General features: G+C 40.1%; 1 protein-coding gene across 1 annotated transcript in view; it reads left to right on the forward strand.

Moving 5' to 3' along the window:
* Nucleotides 1-3,184: 3,184 nt before the first annotated feature.
* CSPG4 (chondroitin sulfate proteoglycan 4) overlaps nt 3,185-18,959 on the forward strand; it is a 132,848-nt gene continuing 117,073 nt past the window's right edge. The window contains exon 1 of the mRNA XM_008586656.1: nt 3,185-3,308. Coding sequence (XP_008584878.1) covers nt 3,185-3,308 — 124 coding nt within the window. The remainder of the gene's footprint in view (nt 3,309-18,959) is intronic.

Here is an 18,959-nt window from a genome sequence, read left to right on the forward strand (position 1 = left end):
TAATAGAATGTCCTTCATAACCATCAACATTCACTGTGGCCTCTAGAAACTTATCTGGGTTGCCATGGATCAAGCTACAGTCTGCACGGGCATCCACCAATACTAACACACACTGTACATTTGCCATCCCTGACCAAAGTATTACTAGTTCAACGTGAGGCCTCCGGTCCTTGTCTGTCCCGCAAAAATGAGTACCTCGCCTGGTCCCTAGCCAAAAGAGAGCAGTCCATCTGCCTCCACAGAAGTAGCCATAAAGTCCATCAAATATACTGGGTACACTTTGCCACCTGTTTCTGGACACTTAGTGAAACGCTGTTCAGGGCACAATTGTTGCCACAAGGCAAACAAGATCACATTTGGTTGCTGGTCAATTTTTTCCCTATCAACTCCTGCTATAAGCAAGTCAAACCATATCAGTATACAGCTGGTCTTGCTCAGTCCATTCAGGGTAAAATCCTGAGCATTTCTTGGGGGTTTAGTCTTAGCCACCTTTCAGACCCCTTTTGCTTGTCTCCTCCACTCTGCTTCACCCAGACTGGCCATCACGGTCGTCACTTCATGTACGGGACAACCAACGTATGGGGCCAATATAGCCACCAACGACCCAAAGGACGTCGATGGAGCATTTTGCAGCACTATGTCCCTCATGCTGCTTGTAAAGCATTCATCATCTGGGTCATGGGTTTTAACATTAAACATGGATTGTCTCATCCACGCTCCTGAATCACTCAGACCAGCTCAGCATACATTTGCCATTTACTCGTGGTTTTGGACAGTTCTCTGGTGCTCATCCACATGGTCCTGACAGCTGCATTCACCCATTGCATCAAGGAGTGGTTGCCTTGTCCCTGTGTGTATCTGTAGCTGTTCTGTATGTAACCTCTGCCTCAGGGACGGATGTGTGGTGACTGATGCCAGTTTTTCCATCTCTTCACCAGAGCACATGACGCAATCCACCCCCAGGTCCCACAGCTGCAAAAGCCGAGCAGCTAGGGGTTCATCCTGTTCCTGCTGGAACTGTTTACCTAAGTCCACCAAATCTGCTTGAGTGTAGGGGACATACGTACTAAATTGGGTCACTTGTGGATGGCCTACTTATTGTCTGTCTTGTCCTGTGGGCTGTTCATGCTTCAGTTTCTGATGCACAACATGCTGTGCCAGGGGATGCACAGTCTCCTCCAACTCACCATCGGGTTTGTCATCATCCCCCATGTTGGAAGCAGGAGTGACCTGTTGCTGTACTTCAGCCTCCAGAGCAAGTACCCACACTTCCAACAAGTCTGCCTTCTGCTGCAAATCTCGAAGCCATGTTGCTTCATGGAGTGCCTGGTCCATGTTGACTTGTAGTACAGTGAGCAACAGCCAGACCCCAGTCAACAGGAAAGTGACTGCCTGATACCACACATTCGAGGGTAGCCACATTTCCTCCCCCTCCCGAGGGGCTAGTGGCTCCCTTACCTGCTCAGAATCCTGCCCACAACCACGCCAATTGTCGGGCTGGATCACAGACACTTCTACCCCATCCTGTGCAGGTCCTGAGTCAGGTAAGTGAAAGAAAAACCAGGCAGCTGCCTGCAGAGTGGACATGAGTTATTTTTAGACATGAACTCTGCTGACCAGCAGTTCAGAGCTGCTGCCTTCCATACCTAAAGTGTACACACACCAACGGCAGTGAACAAAAGGTGTACACGGGCGTGCATGCTCAGTAACTCTACTCCTATGTGACATGTTTACAACAGATGTGCTGAATCATATGAGGAGAGAGGGCCTGACTAAACTAATTCCACTTTCATCACATCTTTCTTCTGTCCAAGTATAGTCACCACATGAGATCACTATTGCAGTGAGTTGAGTATAAAGTGTAACCCTTTTCTGTTTCATCTCTACAAGGTGTCCCAGCATCTTTGGCTCCTTCATAAACGCTTCCTTTCTCCTCCCACTTGATACTGAGGGGAAGCTGGTTATTTATTTCATGCCTTGTGGTATCTACTCTGTGAAAATGTTACTAGAAGTCGTCAACACTCACTGATTTTTTTGCCTTGGGAAATGGAAAAATTGCTCACTCTGAATACTTAGGGCAATTCTAGACCTATGAAGGCACCTCCCAAATATCTTCCAGTGATTTTTCTATTTTCATATTATATGAGCAAAGAACTAAAATAATACACCACTATCTTTTCCACACTAATGTATCTAATGCGTTTTTATTACAGCATTTGGCCGATTCAATTAACGTAATAGTGTCTTTTGGATATGGCTCTTTTCATGAATGGCTGGTTTTAAAACATTTTTTTGTGTGTCTGTGTGTGTTACTGTTATTTAGCTTATACTACACATTTCTTGAAGGAAGATACATACATACATACACATATATATGTATGTATGTGTATATATATATTTATATATAAAATCATGTATAAATCATGTATAATTCTATACATTGCTTTCTACTGGCCATGATACTTTGTGTGTGATTCAGGTGAGAAGGAAGGGAAGGTGAAGGAACTACAATGTGCTGTTGACTATATGCCACACAGGCTGACTCTGAAATAGGTGTTATTGTCCTCATGTTACAAATGATGAAATTGAGGTTCAGAGTAGTCAATTACCTAAGGTCACAAGGTGGCAGAGTGCATTTAGGTCTGTTTGACCCTGAACCTGTGCCTTTTCTTCTTCTTTACCCCACTTCCTCCCTGGTTAGGTGAATGATTCCACACTGAAGGTCCTACCCTAGCTGGTCAGGAGGGACTAGTGAGTGGTCTGCTTCCCCATTTGATATCTGGTAAGTGGAGTCTGAGAAGCAAATGTTAGGTGTGGACTTAGTGAGATGATCATAAAAGGACACCAGAGTGTCAGAAGATGGAAGGTCTGGTTCAGACTGACTCATTTGTTCTTTTTTAGAGTGTTCTTTTTTCCCCCTGGTTCATCTTGGCTACGTAGGGACCAATGGAACATTTCAGGGAGTAAAGTACCAGGTCAGGTGAGTTATGCTCAGAACCATGTGTGTCCATGAGTCCATGAGCATCAGACTGACAACCATAGATGACCACCCTCCAGGGTTGTGGAAAAGTAGTGGAGAAAAAAGAGCCTGATGGAATCTAACTTCTCATGTGTTTGCCCCATTCATATAAAATCTTTAAGGGGTTAGACCTCAGCGAAGAACCGAAATGAAGTTCCAGCTATTATGGTCTGGTACTGGAAGTTTTACTCCCTATTCTTCTTGACGTTTCAACTGGACTTTGAGGAGAAGCCCCACTCTGAGGAGCTGCTTCCCTGCTATTGGCTGTTCTCCTGGGGACAGCTACAGGGTGAGAGCTGCTAGGGTGGGCCTTGCAGTGGCTGCTGTGCTCTTCTGTTACTATGTGTTATAGAGAACTTTCAAGGAGAGGCAGGATACTGAGGCTTGAGGCAGGAAGCGGAGTTTATTGATGCTGGCACCAGCCCAGCGGACTCGTATCACAAAGGCCAAGCCCGGGGTACAGTGGGGCTGTTTCTTTTATATAGTTTTACTTCCCAATTTTTAAAGTGGGGCAGAGGGCAACATTATATGGTGATGTTTTTCTCTCAGGGGTGGAAAGTCCTGGATCAGTTAGTCATTGCAGCAAAGCGGGGCACAGTTGGGCATGCATGATATCAGGGCGGGGTGCAGCCAGGAAAGCATGGATGCCTCACTTCCTTGGTTCCTATGCCAGTCCAGGATCAGACTCAGCAAAACAGCCTAGAATCTGGATCCCAGTTTATACCTAGAACATGAGGCAGGTGACAAGAGTGACCATGCTCCTGATACTGGGTGAGTTATTTTGGGCTTAAGAGGAATTAGGATCTGGCCCTGAGGATGCTGGACAGGAATCTGCAATCTTGCCTGCTAACAATTGCTCTTTATCCAAGTTGTTGGGGCACAGTTTTGGGGTCATATTTTTCTCCAGGCAGCTCCTAAACCTTCATGTGAGTTGTATCTCAGGGCAGTAAAGATGTTCTGGGTTACTGATCCCCAAGGTCCATCCGTGGGAGGGAAAGGAGACCTGCCACCTCCATAGATGTGTTCTTGGGCATTATTGGAATAAATATAGAGAATATATTTGTCCTGAAAGACAAATGAAACATAAATTATATATGTATGTAATAGTGGGAAAGAAGGGTGTGGAGTGGATTTGATGTGAGAGAGAACCATGGGGGTGCTGGGCCGTCTAACTAACCTTGGTTTCAGGATAGGAGCTAGTATTGTGTTTACTCCCATAGGTACGTTGAGCCTTGCTAAGACCACCCAGCCCATCTCTGTGGACTCACATGAAGGGCAAGAAGTGAACATATCCTGTAGCCACACCAGTGTTGCTACAAATGAGTATATCTTCTGTAACCAACAGTTTCCCAACCAGGGACTATGATATGTTCTTCAAGGATAAAAGACAAACATGGAAATGAAGCGGCATCTCTGTTTATCCCTGCCGACAGAAAGTCCAGCCCCTGCGCCTGCCCTGGGTTTCCCTGAGGGACACTGCTGTGCAGTACTGCATCGTGGGAGACACACAGTGAGACAGACAGGGTTGTGTCTGTGCAGCATCTCTCTGTGGGGTGGGAGTCACAGCCTAGGGAGAAGCATTCTAAGAGCAATGCTTTCTAAAATTTTTATTTTATTTTTTAATTTTTAGAAGGTATTAGCAAATTCATGTATTCTTTTACTGTTAAATTTTTGTCTTACTTATTTTTAAATAGGTATTTCATTTACATGGCCTAATATTCAGGAAGTATAAAAGGGTATCCTGTGCAATGTCTTCATTCCACCTTTGTCTCTGACCAGTGAATTATTCAAATGATTTACTCTGTGCCTTACATTATCATTGCTAAGCTAATTGGTAGTCCTCAGTTTATAGGCGCACATACACACACGCTGTGCACACACTACATATACTTTATATGCACACCACACACAGTCCATGTGGACAATATGCTTCTCAGCTTTTGAAAAATTTAGCCTGATTGTCAGGTTATTATTTACTATCACATACTTCTTAACATTTCTATGGCCATTTTTCAAGCATTTACAAGCTGATTTTTATGTGTTCTCTGAGTTTAGATCTCTCACTCTCTCTGTTGCCTCTCTTTTCTTTTGTCCCACTACCCTGTTGTGGATGGTATGTAATGGACAATGAAGATGATGGTAGAGGAGGGGATGGAAAGAGTCTTTTGATTCTAATTGACTGTATAGACTATTTTTGCAATATCTGAATCAGAAACACAGAGAGCCTGAGTCATTATCACTGTTCAGAGTTGGGAGTTTTGGGGGCCCAAGGGAGACAGGAATAATAGCCAAGTTGCTGGGAATCTTGCAAGTGCTCCTGTGTCTTCATCAGGACTGTGATGTGTTTTTTTGTTGTTGTTGGTATTTTGTTGTTGTAGGTTGCCTCTGATTTTGAAAACTGAGAAAGAAATATTTGGTGATATTTTATATTAAGACTGATAGGGCTAGATGATAGGATAGGAGTATTCCACCCACCTCTTCTAAGGTTGGTGGGGGAATAGTATTACAGAAAAAAAAATTATTTTAGAGTCTTACAGCCTATAAGTTCTTCCCTTTGGCTGACATCTTTTTACACATGGGCAAGGAGACTGCAGTCAGTGGAACAGAGTCCTGGGTCACTAAATGTCCAGGAGATGGCCAGCTTTTCTGTCCAGCGCATTAAGAGGAACACTTTGTCCAGTACTTCATAGTACATTCAATATCCTGGAAAAGCCAAGGGTTTCTGATTCCCATGTTCTCAGTGGAGAAAATGAGGGAGATAGATTCACTGCTCTTTTGAATAAAAAGAAATACACCTCTCTGCACACCACAGATTCAAAGGCTGGAGATTCAGACACCCATTTGTTCACGGCAAGCTCAGAGTAATCCCCAAATCCCCGGACATCTCTGCACAAGATATCAGAGTTTGATCTTGGTCAAATACTTATGATATTTGAGCTTCAATAATTCCTTCATGAAATGGGGACCATAATGCTATCTTCTAGGGTTATCATGACATTAAAATAATATCACACCAAAGGTCCTGTACTTAATCAATGCTCATCAGACAAATGCTTTCTACATCCTACATTATCATTTCTGTATAATGAAATTATTAAACCTAACCTGCCAACCCTACAAAACTGTTTGGAGGATAATATAAAATCCTGCATGTTCAGACTTTTCAAAAACTAAAAATGTCCTATGAAAATATAAGAACTTTTTGGGGAGATAAAACTCTTGGTATTATTATTTCTGACCCAAAAACCAATAAATTAATCAACTGTTTCTCTGTGTAAAGATCACATAACTTTTTCACCAAATGCTCCCCTGAGCTAGGTTTTCAAAGTTCAGATAGATAAATGATGATTCACTGAATCATTGGTGATTCTCAACTCCCACGTATGAAAATCTAAAAAACAATGATAAATGAAATGGATGGAGAAATAAAAATGCCCCCAAATCTCAACACCCTTAGATAACCATAATTTACATTTTGGTACATACACTTTTGAAAATTTTCCATAACATATGAGAATATTAATTATGTGTACATAAAAAATGGCCATGTGTGAGAAAAAAATAAAAGGCCTTTTGAGCCAAGACTTTGGCAAGTATTAAGTATTAGGTGTTTGTCTTTTGAGGGTTAGATCATATCCTCTGAATGAGTTGATTCTCAAAGTTGAAAATCAATAATAGGGTAGGTACTATGACAATAAAATATTGTTAACTACAAATAAACAGTGTAATTACATATCCTTTTTTGGTACAGGTTTTCCTTTTAAATGGAGTTTCTAATTGTCTTTCTTTTCTCCTCCTCTTTAACCTACTATCAATCTCTTCTCAAATTCCTCAGTGTAAGTGATTCTATCAGATTCCCTTTATTTCTAGAGATCTCTCAGTAAAAGTCTGTTATGCTCTTGTTCCAACATGGTCTGGTTGTTCAGTTGCATTTCCTGGAGACTCTTAGTTAGAATTTTTGTAATGTTATTTTGTGTTCACTGAATTATCTCTGTTGTCTTTAGGGTTATTTAAAATTTGCTTGTCTTGATCTTCGTCATTCATATTGAGGCTTTCTTTAAATTTTCACAGATCCTTAGCTTACTCTGTTATTTAAGAATGAAGTAAAAAAAAAAAAAAAAAAAAAAAGCTGATTGAAAACCCCTGTAGGGGGCGAGGGCTTGTAAGCAGATAGCCTTTCTCTTAAAGCAATTGGGTAAAGAGGCAGCTGTTTTTCTCAAAGCTCTAAATACCAGCATGTGGAAATGTTGCTCTGAGGGTTCTAATTTGACTTATTATAGTTGACTAAAAATGTTTTTGAAAGTTTAACTTTCTTGCCTAGCAGGTAAAGTCTGCTGAAAAGCACTCATCACTTGTGTATGTTTATGTGTGTGGGAAGGAAAGAAGCTTTGAATTGGATGAAAGACTAACATTTTAGGATAGGGCTTTTTAATACATAAAAATGAGACTGTTTTAGTTCTTGAAATTAACTGTAAAAGTTATGAGATCTAACCAAAATATTAAACAAGAAGATGAGGGGAAAATTGGACAAGCAATGATGGAGAAAGTCGGGCTATGTCCTGGTTTTCCCTATTGAGTCCAGCCCATACTAGCTTACTAAAAAATCAATAAATAGAAGTATAAATTTTCTGGTCAGGGTTTCAGGACAAAACTTTTACTCTTAGTAAGTCCTATTGGATGGGTGCTAACTTCTCAGTTTAGATTTTAGAGAAGTTTATTCCCATTGTCCTCAGCCTTAGTTGAAATGATGAAGCTACAGGACAACGCCCCTTTGTCTAGTTAGATTTCGTTAAGGTCCATTCATTCCCTGCAATGAAAGCAGACATTGCAGCTCATCGTAATTCCTTTCCCTTGTATGTTTTATATTATGTTTGATGGTTATATTATTATTTACTTTTGTTTTTAAATCAGATGCATATACCTCTGTTTGCTGTTCAGTCATGTTAGTGTCTTCATTCTCCTCTGTGCAAGTTGAAGTTATTAACACTCGATACACACCCTTCCTGCTCTTTCCCACTTCTGCCCCCACGTACTGTCTACTCCATTTGCACCTCTACATTATCTCAACTGTCAATATTTTTATCCATTCTGTTGTCTAGATGTGGTTTACAAAACTGAAAAGCAAATTGTCATTAAATTATTGTAACTATGATATTTTGTCATTTTGTTTCCTTCACACAAGTTAATGTGGAATGAACATTTCCTACTCTAAAAAGCCAAAGAAAAGTGTTTCTAGCATCATCAAGTGGGTTTTCTTTTCCTAAATTGCCTAAGTTGCTTAAAACAATTTCACATTTGTATCACAACTTCTTTGTATATTTTTCTTCTTGGCAGTTTCTAATTACTTCTATTTTCGCTTTTTTGACAAAAACAATGTACTTTCACCATTTTTCTCTTTTTTTTCTATTATTTTAATCACTGAACCACTGCAAAGAAACTTTCTCCTCCACTTCTTCCTCCTCCATATTCTTCTTCACCTTATGTGGCCTAAAAGTACCAAGTATTGATTACATATTCTGCTAGGTCTTGCCTTCCTTTAATTAATAATTTTTGTGAGTTGTTCTGCAACAGTGACTGATAACATTCTTCTGTTAGAAACAACTAAGTACTTTTTCTTATATTTTCATTGTCATGATGCTCAATTCCAAACTCCCAGTTGCTCCTTAATCAAAACTGAGCTGAGTTAATCTATTTGATTCTCTTGCCCTAAGAATTATTCTCATGTTTTCTATGTAGTCTGTTATGGACAATGAATACTGCACTTATCCAAAAAATTTTCCTCTGAAATCACTTTATTCTTCTCTTTTTATGCATCTTCTCATCTGGGGTGAATAGTATGGACCATGAAGGGTCATATAGTCACATATTAGTAAAGGAGGAAATGTCAAAACAGCCACGAGTCATATCACAACTCTGAAATCATAGGATAACAAAAACTGCGCATCTGCCGGCATTATGACTACATATGGTTTCAGATGAAAGGGAGGAATATTCCTGAGTCACCCGATGTTAGAAGTTTGCCCAGCCTACTCCTTTCTGAGTCCCTCTTTAATGATTCCTGGAATAGCAAGAGATGGGTATGGCAAGGTTCCCTGGAAGAACTACATCTGAGGGCCAGCCCGTGGCTCACTTGGGAGTGTGGTGCTGACAACACCAAGTCAAGGGTTAAGATCACCTTACCCGTCATCTTACCTTACCCCTCACCCAATAACCATAAAAAGAGACAAAAGAGGCCATTATATAATGAAAAAGGGATATCCAGCAAGAAGACCTAATAATCATAAATATATATGCACCCAACATGAGATTACCCAGATATATAAAGCAAACACTATTAGGCCTAAAGAAAGAGATAGACCCCCAATATGATAATAGTGGGGGACCTGAACACCCCTCACCCAGCACTCAAGAGCTCATCTAGGCAACAAATCAACAGAGAAACACAAATTAGAAACTATACTTTAGAACATTTAGACATGGCAGATATCTCAGAACATTTCATCCAACAACTAGAGAGTATACATTCTTCTCATCAGCACATGGAACACTCTCCAGGACAGACCACAAGTTAGGTCACAAATAACAAATTTAAAAAAAAAATTGAAAGCATTTCAAGTAGCTTCTCAGATCACAATAAGTTAAAACTAGAAATCAGTAACTAGCAAAACTCTGGAAACTATCCAAATACATGGAAATTAAACAACAGGCTTTGGAATGACCTAGGAGTCCAAAAAAGAAATTAAACAGGAAATCAAAAAATTTCCTGAAACTAATAAAAACAGATACACCATACCAAAACCTGTGGGATATTGTGAAAGCAGTACTAAGAGGGAAATTTATTGTAAATAATACTTATATGAAAAGAATACAAAGATTTCAAATAAACAGCCTAATGCTACACCTCAAAGAACTAGAAAAACAAGAACAATGCAATTCCAAAATTGGTAGGTGGAAAGAAATAATTAAGATCAGAGCAGAATTAAATGAAATAGAGACCCTAAATATGATACAACATATCAATGAAACAAAAAGTTGTTTTTTTGAGAAGATAAACAAAAGAGACAAACTATTATCTAGGCTGATTAAAAAAGAAAGAGAGAAGACCCAAATAACAAAAATCAGAAATGAAAAGGAGACATTACAACCAATACCACAGAAATACAAAGAATCATTAGAGACTATTATAAACATCTATGTGCCAACCAATTTGAAAACCTGGAGGAAATGGGTAAATTTTTGGAAACATACAAACTATGAAGACTGAACCAACAAGAAACAGAAAACCTGAACAGACCAATAGCAAGCAACAAGATTGAAACAGTATTCAGCAGTCTCCTGACAATAAAAGCCCAGGACCAGACGGCTTTACTGCTGAATTCTACCAAACCTTTCAGAGAAGTTAATACCAATTCTCTTCAAACTACTCCAAAAAAGTGAAACAGAGACCATTCTCTCAAACTCATTTTATGAGGCCAGCTTCATCACCCTGATATCAAAAAGATACAACAACAATAACAACAAAAACTACAGGCCAATATCTCTGATGAACATAGATGAAAAAATCCTCAACAAAATATTAGCAATCAGAATACAGCAACACATCAAACAAATTATACACTGTGATCAAGTGGGATTCATCCCAGGGATGCAAGGATGTTTCAACATATGCAAGTCAATAAATATGATAAACCACATCAATATAATCAAATACAAAAACCATATGATTATCTCAATAGACAGAAAAAAGCATTTGACAAAATTTAACATACCTTTATGCTAAAAACTCTCAGCAAATTAGCTATAGAAGGAAATTATGTCAACACAATAAAAGCCATATATGACAAGCCTACCATCAATATCATCCTTAATGGAGAAGCTGAAACCTTTTCCCTGAAGAAAAGGAACAAGACAAGGATGCCCACTCTCACCACCTCTATTTAACATAGTATTGGAAGTACTAGCCAGAGCAATCAGGCAAGAGAAAGAAAGAAAAGACAGGTAGGTCGAAAAAGACAGAGTCAGACTGTCCCTCTTTGCAGATGACATAGATCCTATATCGAGAAAAACCTGAAGACATTACCAAAAAACTCTTAGAGCTGATAAATAATTTCAGTAAATTTGCAGGATACAAAACCAACATGGAAAAATCAGTAGCATTTCATAGTCCAATAACAAACTAGCAGAAAGGAAATCAAGAAAGTAAGCCCACTTACAGTAGTCACCAAAACAAAAACAAAACAAAACAAAAACTCAGGAATCAATTTAACCAAGGAAGTAAAAGTACTCTCCAATGATAGCTATAAATCACTGCTGAAAGAAACTAAAGGAGACACAAAAAGATGAAAAAACATTCCATGTTCTTGGATTGGAAGAATAAACATTGTGAAAATGTCCATACTACCCAAAGCAATTTACAGATTCAGTGCAATCCCCATAAAAATACCAATGACATTCTTATTCTTCCCGGAAATAGAAAAAACAATCCTAACATTCATATGGAACAAAAAGGGACCCCAAACATCCAAAGTGATCTTGAGGAAAAAGAAAAAAAAAAAAAAAAAAAAGCTGGAGGCATTACACTACCTTACTTCAAATTACACTACAAAGCTATAGTAACCAAAACAGCATGTTACTGGAATACAAATAGACTGACCAATGGAACAGAATAGAGAGCCCAGAAATCAGCTCACATAGTTACAGCCACCTGATATTTGACAAAGGCAACAGGAGCATATATTGGGGAAAGAACTGCCTCTTCAATAAGTGGTGCTAGGAAAACTGGACATCCATATGTAGAACAATGAAGCTAGACCGGTAACTTTCACCATACACCAAAATCAACTCAAAATGGTAAAAGATTTATATATAAGACCAGAAACTACAAATTAGTAAAAGAAAATATGGGAAGTAGGACTTCAGGTAGTAGGACTGGGCAAAAACTTTACACACAAGATCCCCAAAGTACAGGCAACAAAAGAAAAAAATAAATGGGATTATATCAAACTAAAAACCTCTGCACAGCAAAAGAAACAGTTAGCAGAGCAAAAAGACAACCTACAGAATGGGAGAAAATATTTACACACTCTGCATTCGACAAGGGATTAATATCCACAATACAGATGGAACTCGACCAGCTTAACAGTAAAAAAGCAAGATATCTGATTAAAATATGGTCAAAGGAGCTGAACAGGCATTTTTCAAAGGATAATATACAAATGGCCAACAGACGCATGAAAAAACATCACTAAGCATCAGGGAAATGCAAATCAAAAATACATTGCGATATCATCTCATGCCAATTAGACTGGTCAGTATCAAGATGACAGAGAATAACAGATGCTGGCGAGGATGTGGAGAAAGGGGAACCCTTCCTTCTACACTTTCAGTGGGACTGTAAATTAGTGCAGCCTTTATGCAAAAGAGTATGGAGCTTCCTCAAACAACTACAGAAAGAACTGCCATATGGTCCAGCAATCCCACTTCTGTTGTCTACCCAAACGAATCAAAATCATCATATTGAAGTGATACCTGCACTACCGTGTTTACCACAGCTCTATTCACAATAGCTAAGAGTTGGAATCGGGAAATGAGGGGCAGGAAGGAGGGGCATGTGAGCAGCAAAGGCTTTTTGAAAGGTCTCAGGTGCAAGGTCTAGCCAAGAGTCCGTCTGGTTTCTGCTCTCAACCTGGTCTCAGGGTCTGAGTAGCATGTGCAATTCTGCTGCTTCAGGCTGGCTGGAAACAACTTTACATTCTTGTAAATAATGTCATCTTGCCCTGTAACCAAGGTTCAAAATATAAAATAACCATGGGAAAAGAGGGAACTCAGGGAAATATATGCCAAGAAAAAAAAAAAAAAACTGTGACTTTTAAAAATTTGCCTATAGCCCATGCAATTTTAGTTCCCAACATGGCTTCAGTCCTGTTCACTTCAACACTAAGCAGAGAACATTATCAGAAGTCTGGCTTGATGTCTGAAGCTCCTACAACAACCCCACTAAGGCGTTGTCAGAAAACTGAAGGAAGGCTGGTGGAAAGGAGTCTGGGGCGACATCGTCCTGAACTGCAGCAGGAGAGACAAAGTTAGATGTCAACGACTTTCTGATGCTAGCAGTAGCAATTGTCTCTTTATGCCTGTCTCCCCTACTAGACCTTGAGCTCATTGAAGGAGAAACTGTCAAATTCATCTCTATATCCTCAGTACCTAGCACAGACTTGTCACAGAGCAGGCACTCGGAAAATATTTGAGGATGACACTAGAAGCAGATTTTTAAAAAGAAGGTGGAGATAGCCAGGCTGGCTTAGGCCCCTTCCAGGCTCAAGAACCTCCCACTGAGCATCCCCCATTGCGATGGGCTGCTTGATGACAGGCATTGCTGGGCTCAAGCCTGGGGAAGCGTGGCAGCCTGTGGTCTCCTCACAGAGCCTCAATCACCCTTTCAAATAGAGTGTGAAGTCCTGACCCCTGCTTACCTGGAAGAGGATCAGGAAGGAGCACATCCTGCAGGGCGGCTCAATGTCTTTGTCCCAGTCACACCATTTTTCTTTTCAATTCTCCAAGCAGTCTAATCTCTTCTTTACCTTGAGGCCCTAGCTTGAATATTCTTTCTATCAAGAACACTCTTCCCTTCACGCCTGATTTGGCTAACTCCTACTCGTGCTTTAAGTCTCGTTTTAGGGCCTTTTCCTCACAGAGGATTTCCCTGACACTCCCCTACCCCATAATCTGAATTAGGCTCCCTTGATATATGCTCTTAAACCTCCATATATTTTTTCGGAGCATTTATCACAATTTGTTTTTAGGGATCATTTTGAGGAAGTATTTGCTTAATGTCTGTTTCTCCCAGTAGACTGTAGTTTCATGAGGTCAGAGAGTTTCACTGTTGTATTCCCAGTATTTAACACAATGTCTGACACACAGAGGGCTCAATAAAGGTTTATTAAATAAACGTAGAAAATTAAAAAAAAGTTGGAATCAACCTAAATGTCCATCCAGAGATGATTGGATGAGGAAAATGTGGTATATGTACACAATGGAATACTACTCTGCTATAAAAAGAGATGAAATTCTTCCATTCGCAGCAACATGGATGGACTTAGAGAAAATTGTGTTAAGTGAAATAAGCCAGGTACAGAAAGAGAAATACCACATGTCCTCACTCATAAATGGGAGCTGGGGAAAAAAGGAAAAAAAACGAAAACAGAAGAAAGAAAGAAAGATACAACAGGGCTGGCCGGTTAGCTCAGTTGGTTAGAGTGTGGTGTTACAACACCAAGGTGAAGGGTTTGGATCCCTATACTGGGCAGTTACCCCCCTCACCCCCCTCATCCCCCAAATGAAAGATTCAATGATCCCAATAATTTGTTGAACTTTCAAAAGTGGAGAATGGAACTCAGGCCACTTAGAGGTGGGAAAACGGAAGGGGAGGGAGGGAGGGGTAGCAGGAAATTCATAAAGGGTCACAAAAAATGTTTATATTGTGTAATGGTACACAAAACGATTGATAATTCCAAGTATTAGCTAGGATGTGGAGTAACTGGAAGCTTCATACATTCCTAGTGATGGTTGGGGAACACAGCAGTATTTAGTACCAAAGATCAATGATCTTTTCTATCATGAGGGCTTAAAACAATTCTTAAAATAATTATCTTTTATTCTTGGAATTTTCTTGGTTACCCTTTGTGTTGGGTTTTCTGATTTTTTTTGTCTTTATATTTATCATTTATATTGCTTGTTTTACACTTATGACTAATCCTCTTTGCTGTCTCTTCATATCATAAGGATGAAGGACTATGCATCTACTAGTTGTTTCCTGTGCCATTGGTTAAGTAGGTCTGTTTTCCAACAGGTTGCCTGGAAGATGTGGTTTAGTTAAGGACCTTGAGATAGGAAGATTATCTCAGATCATCCAGGGGGACCCAATCTAATCACATGGGTTATGAAAACTGGGGAAATGGTCCTTGCTGTGGTCAGTCAGAGGGAGGTGTGGCTATGGAAGAATGGCCAAAGACATGAAACATTGTGGGTTTCGAAGCTGGAGGAAGGAGCCATGAGCCATGAAATGTGCATGGCCTCTAAAAGCTGGAAAAGGGAAGAAAACAAATTCACCCCTAGAGCCTTCAGAAAGGAATGTAGTCCTGTGACATCTTGATTTTAGTACAATGAGACCCATGTTGAACTTCTTTTTTTGTTGTTGTTCTTTTTTGTGACCGGTAAGAGGATTGCAACCCTCCCGCGCTCAGCCAGTGAGTGCACCGGTCATCCCTATATAGGATCCGAACCCGCGGCGGGAGTGCTGCTGCACTCCCAGCGCCGCACTCTCCCAAGTGAGCCACGGGGTTGGCCCCCATGTTGAACTTCTAACCCACAGAACTGCAAGATAAGCTTTGTGGTAATTTGTTATAACAGCAATAGAAAACTGATACAATAGTCAAAATATGTCAATTTGCAGCCTTTCATTTAGAGTATGTGAACAGGTTTCTGATGGTGCTTTTCAACCTACTTGCTCTTGAAGCCCCAAAAACCTGCTCCTCCCACACCAATGCCAGGTTGAAGAGTTACTCATTACAATTTTTATTACGGCCTTGTAGTTTATTTACTTTTACGTTGGCTTTCATGTCTCTGATTTAAGCATCATCCCTTCTACATTTCTGTTCTTTTATCAGTGGGGGTTTTGGAGAGTTAGGCAGGGAGAAGGTATGGTCGTCCATCTCTGGATTCATAAGCATTATTCATGGACATTAAAAGTCTCAAACTGACAACTTCTCATAAGTGAGAGACAATCTGCAGACTAAAAGAAGCAAGGAAATGAGATTCTGAGGATGGATTTGATCTCGTGCTGCCAGGAACAATCACAGTACTGGAAAAGAGGTTTTCTAACTTTTGAAAAAGGACCCTATTGGCCTGAGGGAAGGCAGCCTGTTTCTCTATTCTCATTTTCCTTAAACAAACAAACAAACAAACAAACAAGCAAAACCGAACTGATTTGCTGGTTGAGGGTTACTATTTTAGCTACAGGGGTTTGGCTACAATCAACACTACCCTCATTTACCAGACCTGACTTTCACTCACGTAAAACTGCTAGATGACTGTCTATCATGGATTTCATATTCAAAATGCTCTCATGTCTCTCATTCCTCCCAGAAGTTTCTATTCTCTTGGCTCTGGTCTGCTGGTGGTACTCCTTCTAGGGTTCCAGGGTTAATGCAAATCTGTTTTTACTCTGTCCTTAAATCCTTCAAAAATTCTTTATGTTTTATTTTGCAACGTCTTCATCAGTCTACTCAGTGTTGTTGGTAGACGCTCAAGTCTATCAATATTTTCTTGATAGTGTGGTACCCAGAATTGGGTGTAATACTCCGTGTGTTCTGAGCAGATGAAAATGGGATTTCACTTTCTTATCTGAATATCACATTATTATGGTTGTTGATCGAAAGCCACTGAATCTTCATAATTCTGCTTGAAGTAGACAAAGACAACTTTATTTCATTTTTCTAGCTGCAGATCTGTGTTCTAGGCTGGTATTTTTATGTCTGATCTTATTTTTAATTTTACCAGCCGAGGCAATTATCTCCACATCCTGCCACATCCTCCTCTAGATCTGATGCTCCCTGTCAGCAAGGCCATGTAAAGCTCAGCCTAGGGGAGTTGGTCTGATCTTTCTGCTTTCAGAATGACTCAGCTGGTTTTACACAAAGGCTCTAATGGACTCTGAAGTCTGACAGATTTATTGTATGACCAGATTCTCTGGAAAGTAAATGCTTCCTCTATTTTACAGTCCCCACTTTATATTGAGGCTAGGATTAATGTGATCTACTTCTGAGGGCGACAAAGCACAGATTAAGGAAAAAAGAAACATGTTCAGTGGAAGTGTTTGACATGTCTCTAAACAGAAGGACAGCACAGGTGAGCTTTCTGTGGGGAGTCTGGACCCTCAGTCCTGCATCTGGCCTCCAGAGGGTGATGTTGAACAGACTTGAGCTCCCTGTTTCCGCTCAGATCAGCACCTTCCCCTCAGCCCCTCCTTCCTGCAGCTATGACCGAAGCTGTCTCACAGAGCTGTTTGAAGACAGCACAAGTGGATAATCAGTCAGGAAGCACCCAGGAGCATCTCAGCAGCTTTTGTATATTTACCTAAACAAGGGACTTGTCTAGCCCAACCTTACTCACCCCTCCTATTTCCGGGAGCTGACTGCCACAGCCACTTTCCTGCTTGCTCAGAGGAGAATTTCCAGGACTCCCGCAGCATCTCCCCTGCTCAGCCATGCTCCTGTTGCTCATCCCAGGACTGGGTGTGATTTTTGCCCTGAGTGAGTAACATTCTATTATGGTTCCTCATTCCACAGAAGTAACTGTTTTCAGATATTAGTAGAAATATTTTTCATAGTGAAATCTGCATTGCTTTCACTGATATGATGTTGATTTTCCAGGAGATGCCGGAGCACAGTCAGTGACCCAGCCTGATGTCCATGTCACAGTCTCTGAAGGAGCCTTTCTGGAATTGAGATGTAATTATTCCTATGCTACAACTCCTTATCTCTTCTGGTATGTCCAGTATCCCAGCCAAGGCCTCCAGCTTCTCCTTGGGTACTTTTTAGGGGAAACCCTGGTTAAAGGCATCAAAGGCTTTGAGGCTGAATTTAGAAAGAGTGACTCTTCCTTCCACCTGAGGAAACCCTCTGTGCATTTGAGTGACGCCGCTGAGTACTTCTGTGCTGTGAGTGACACAGTGCCTGGGAGTGCAGGGGGAGCTGAACACAAACTTGGTGAGGTTCTAAGGAGGGTAACTGCTTGTGAAAGAGTTTGGATTCTGACATAAAAGAAGCCAGGGTGTTCTCATCCCACCGTATGGAGGTGCTAAGGGACTTGCTGGGCCAGCGTGGAGCTGATGCACTTTAAGTGGTTGGAAATGGGATATGTGACAAGGCACGGGAGAGCTCTGCTTTTCATTCATCATTTTTATCTTTCAGTAATCGAAACAGAAGGTGAGCTTCCTTTTGTAGGCTCATCTTCTCTGTTCTGCCTTCCTAACTTGGCAATGTTAAGGTAGTTTTCTTGAAAATGTTTTTTCTGGTTGGAACTTAGTGCTGGTTATTTCCTCTCATTTTGGGGTGACCCCATTTAGGAGAAGATTGATTTGGATAGTGAATGACTTAGAACATGTGCTGGTTATTTCCTCTCATTTTTAGGTGACCCCATTTAGGAAGGAGAAGATTGATTGGGATGGTGAATGACTTAGAACACAGAGTGCTCGTGTCAATTTTAGTAGCTTTTTAGGTATGTTACAGAAAGAAGAGTAAATAACTCAAATTCTTTAGTATTTTTTAAAGGACTATTAAGGAGAGAAGAGACACTAAATCTAGATGTCAAATTCCATTTATTTTATGGTAAAACTGGTTTTATTTTTCCCAATTATAAAAATTGATTCTATACTTTTGATATCTTAAATTCTGCAAATCCACATCAGAAGTCTTCAAAATTGGTGGAATAGTAACTTTTGCCAATTTCTGCCAAATTCTGTCATTGTTTCTTTTTTATTCTTATTTTCATGTAATTGCACAGTTGGAATATTAGAAATTGATTCTCGCCTTTTTAACATTGCTGTAATTAATGATGTGTAAAGTTTAGCAATGTCTGTCCCTTGAATATATACTGATTAAGTATTGCAATGGGAATTAAAAGACTGCTGTGTCTTTCAGTGTAGCAAAGGGCATGTGAATCATGTATGATTTTCCTGTACTGGGATGAAAAAACTTCACAAGAAGACTTTGTATCCTTAAGTATTTGAAGCAGTGGAGGTTAAATGATGACTTTGAAGGAAAGTAAAGAGGAGGAGGGGAAAGGTTGGGCTTTTTTTGTGTACTTCTTGATGCTGTAAATAAAGAGATTAAGGTTGTAGAAATTCAAAGATATAGAGAATAATAGTGGATTGTGTCCACTG

Source organism: Galeopterus variegatus, unplaced genomic scaffold, assembly GCF_000696425.1.
Source record: "Galeopterus variegatus unplaced genomic scaffold, G_variegatus-3.0.2 Scaffold4068, whole genome shotgun sequence".
NCBI lineage: Eukaryota > Metazoa > Chordata > Mammalia > Dermoptera > Cynocephalidae > Galeopterus > Galeopterus variegatus.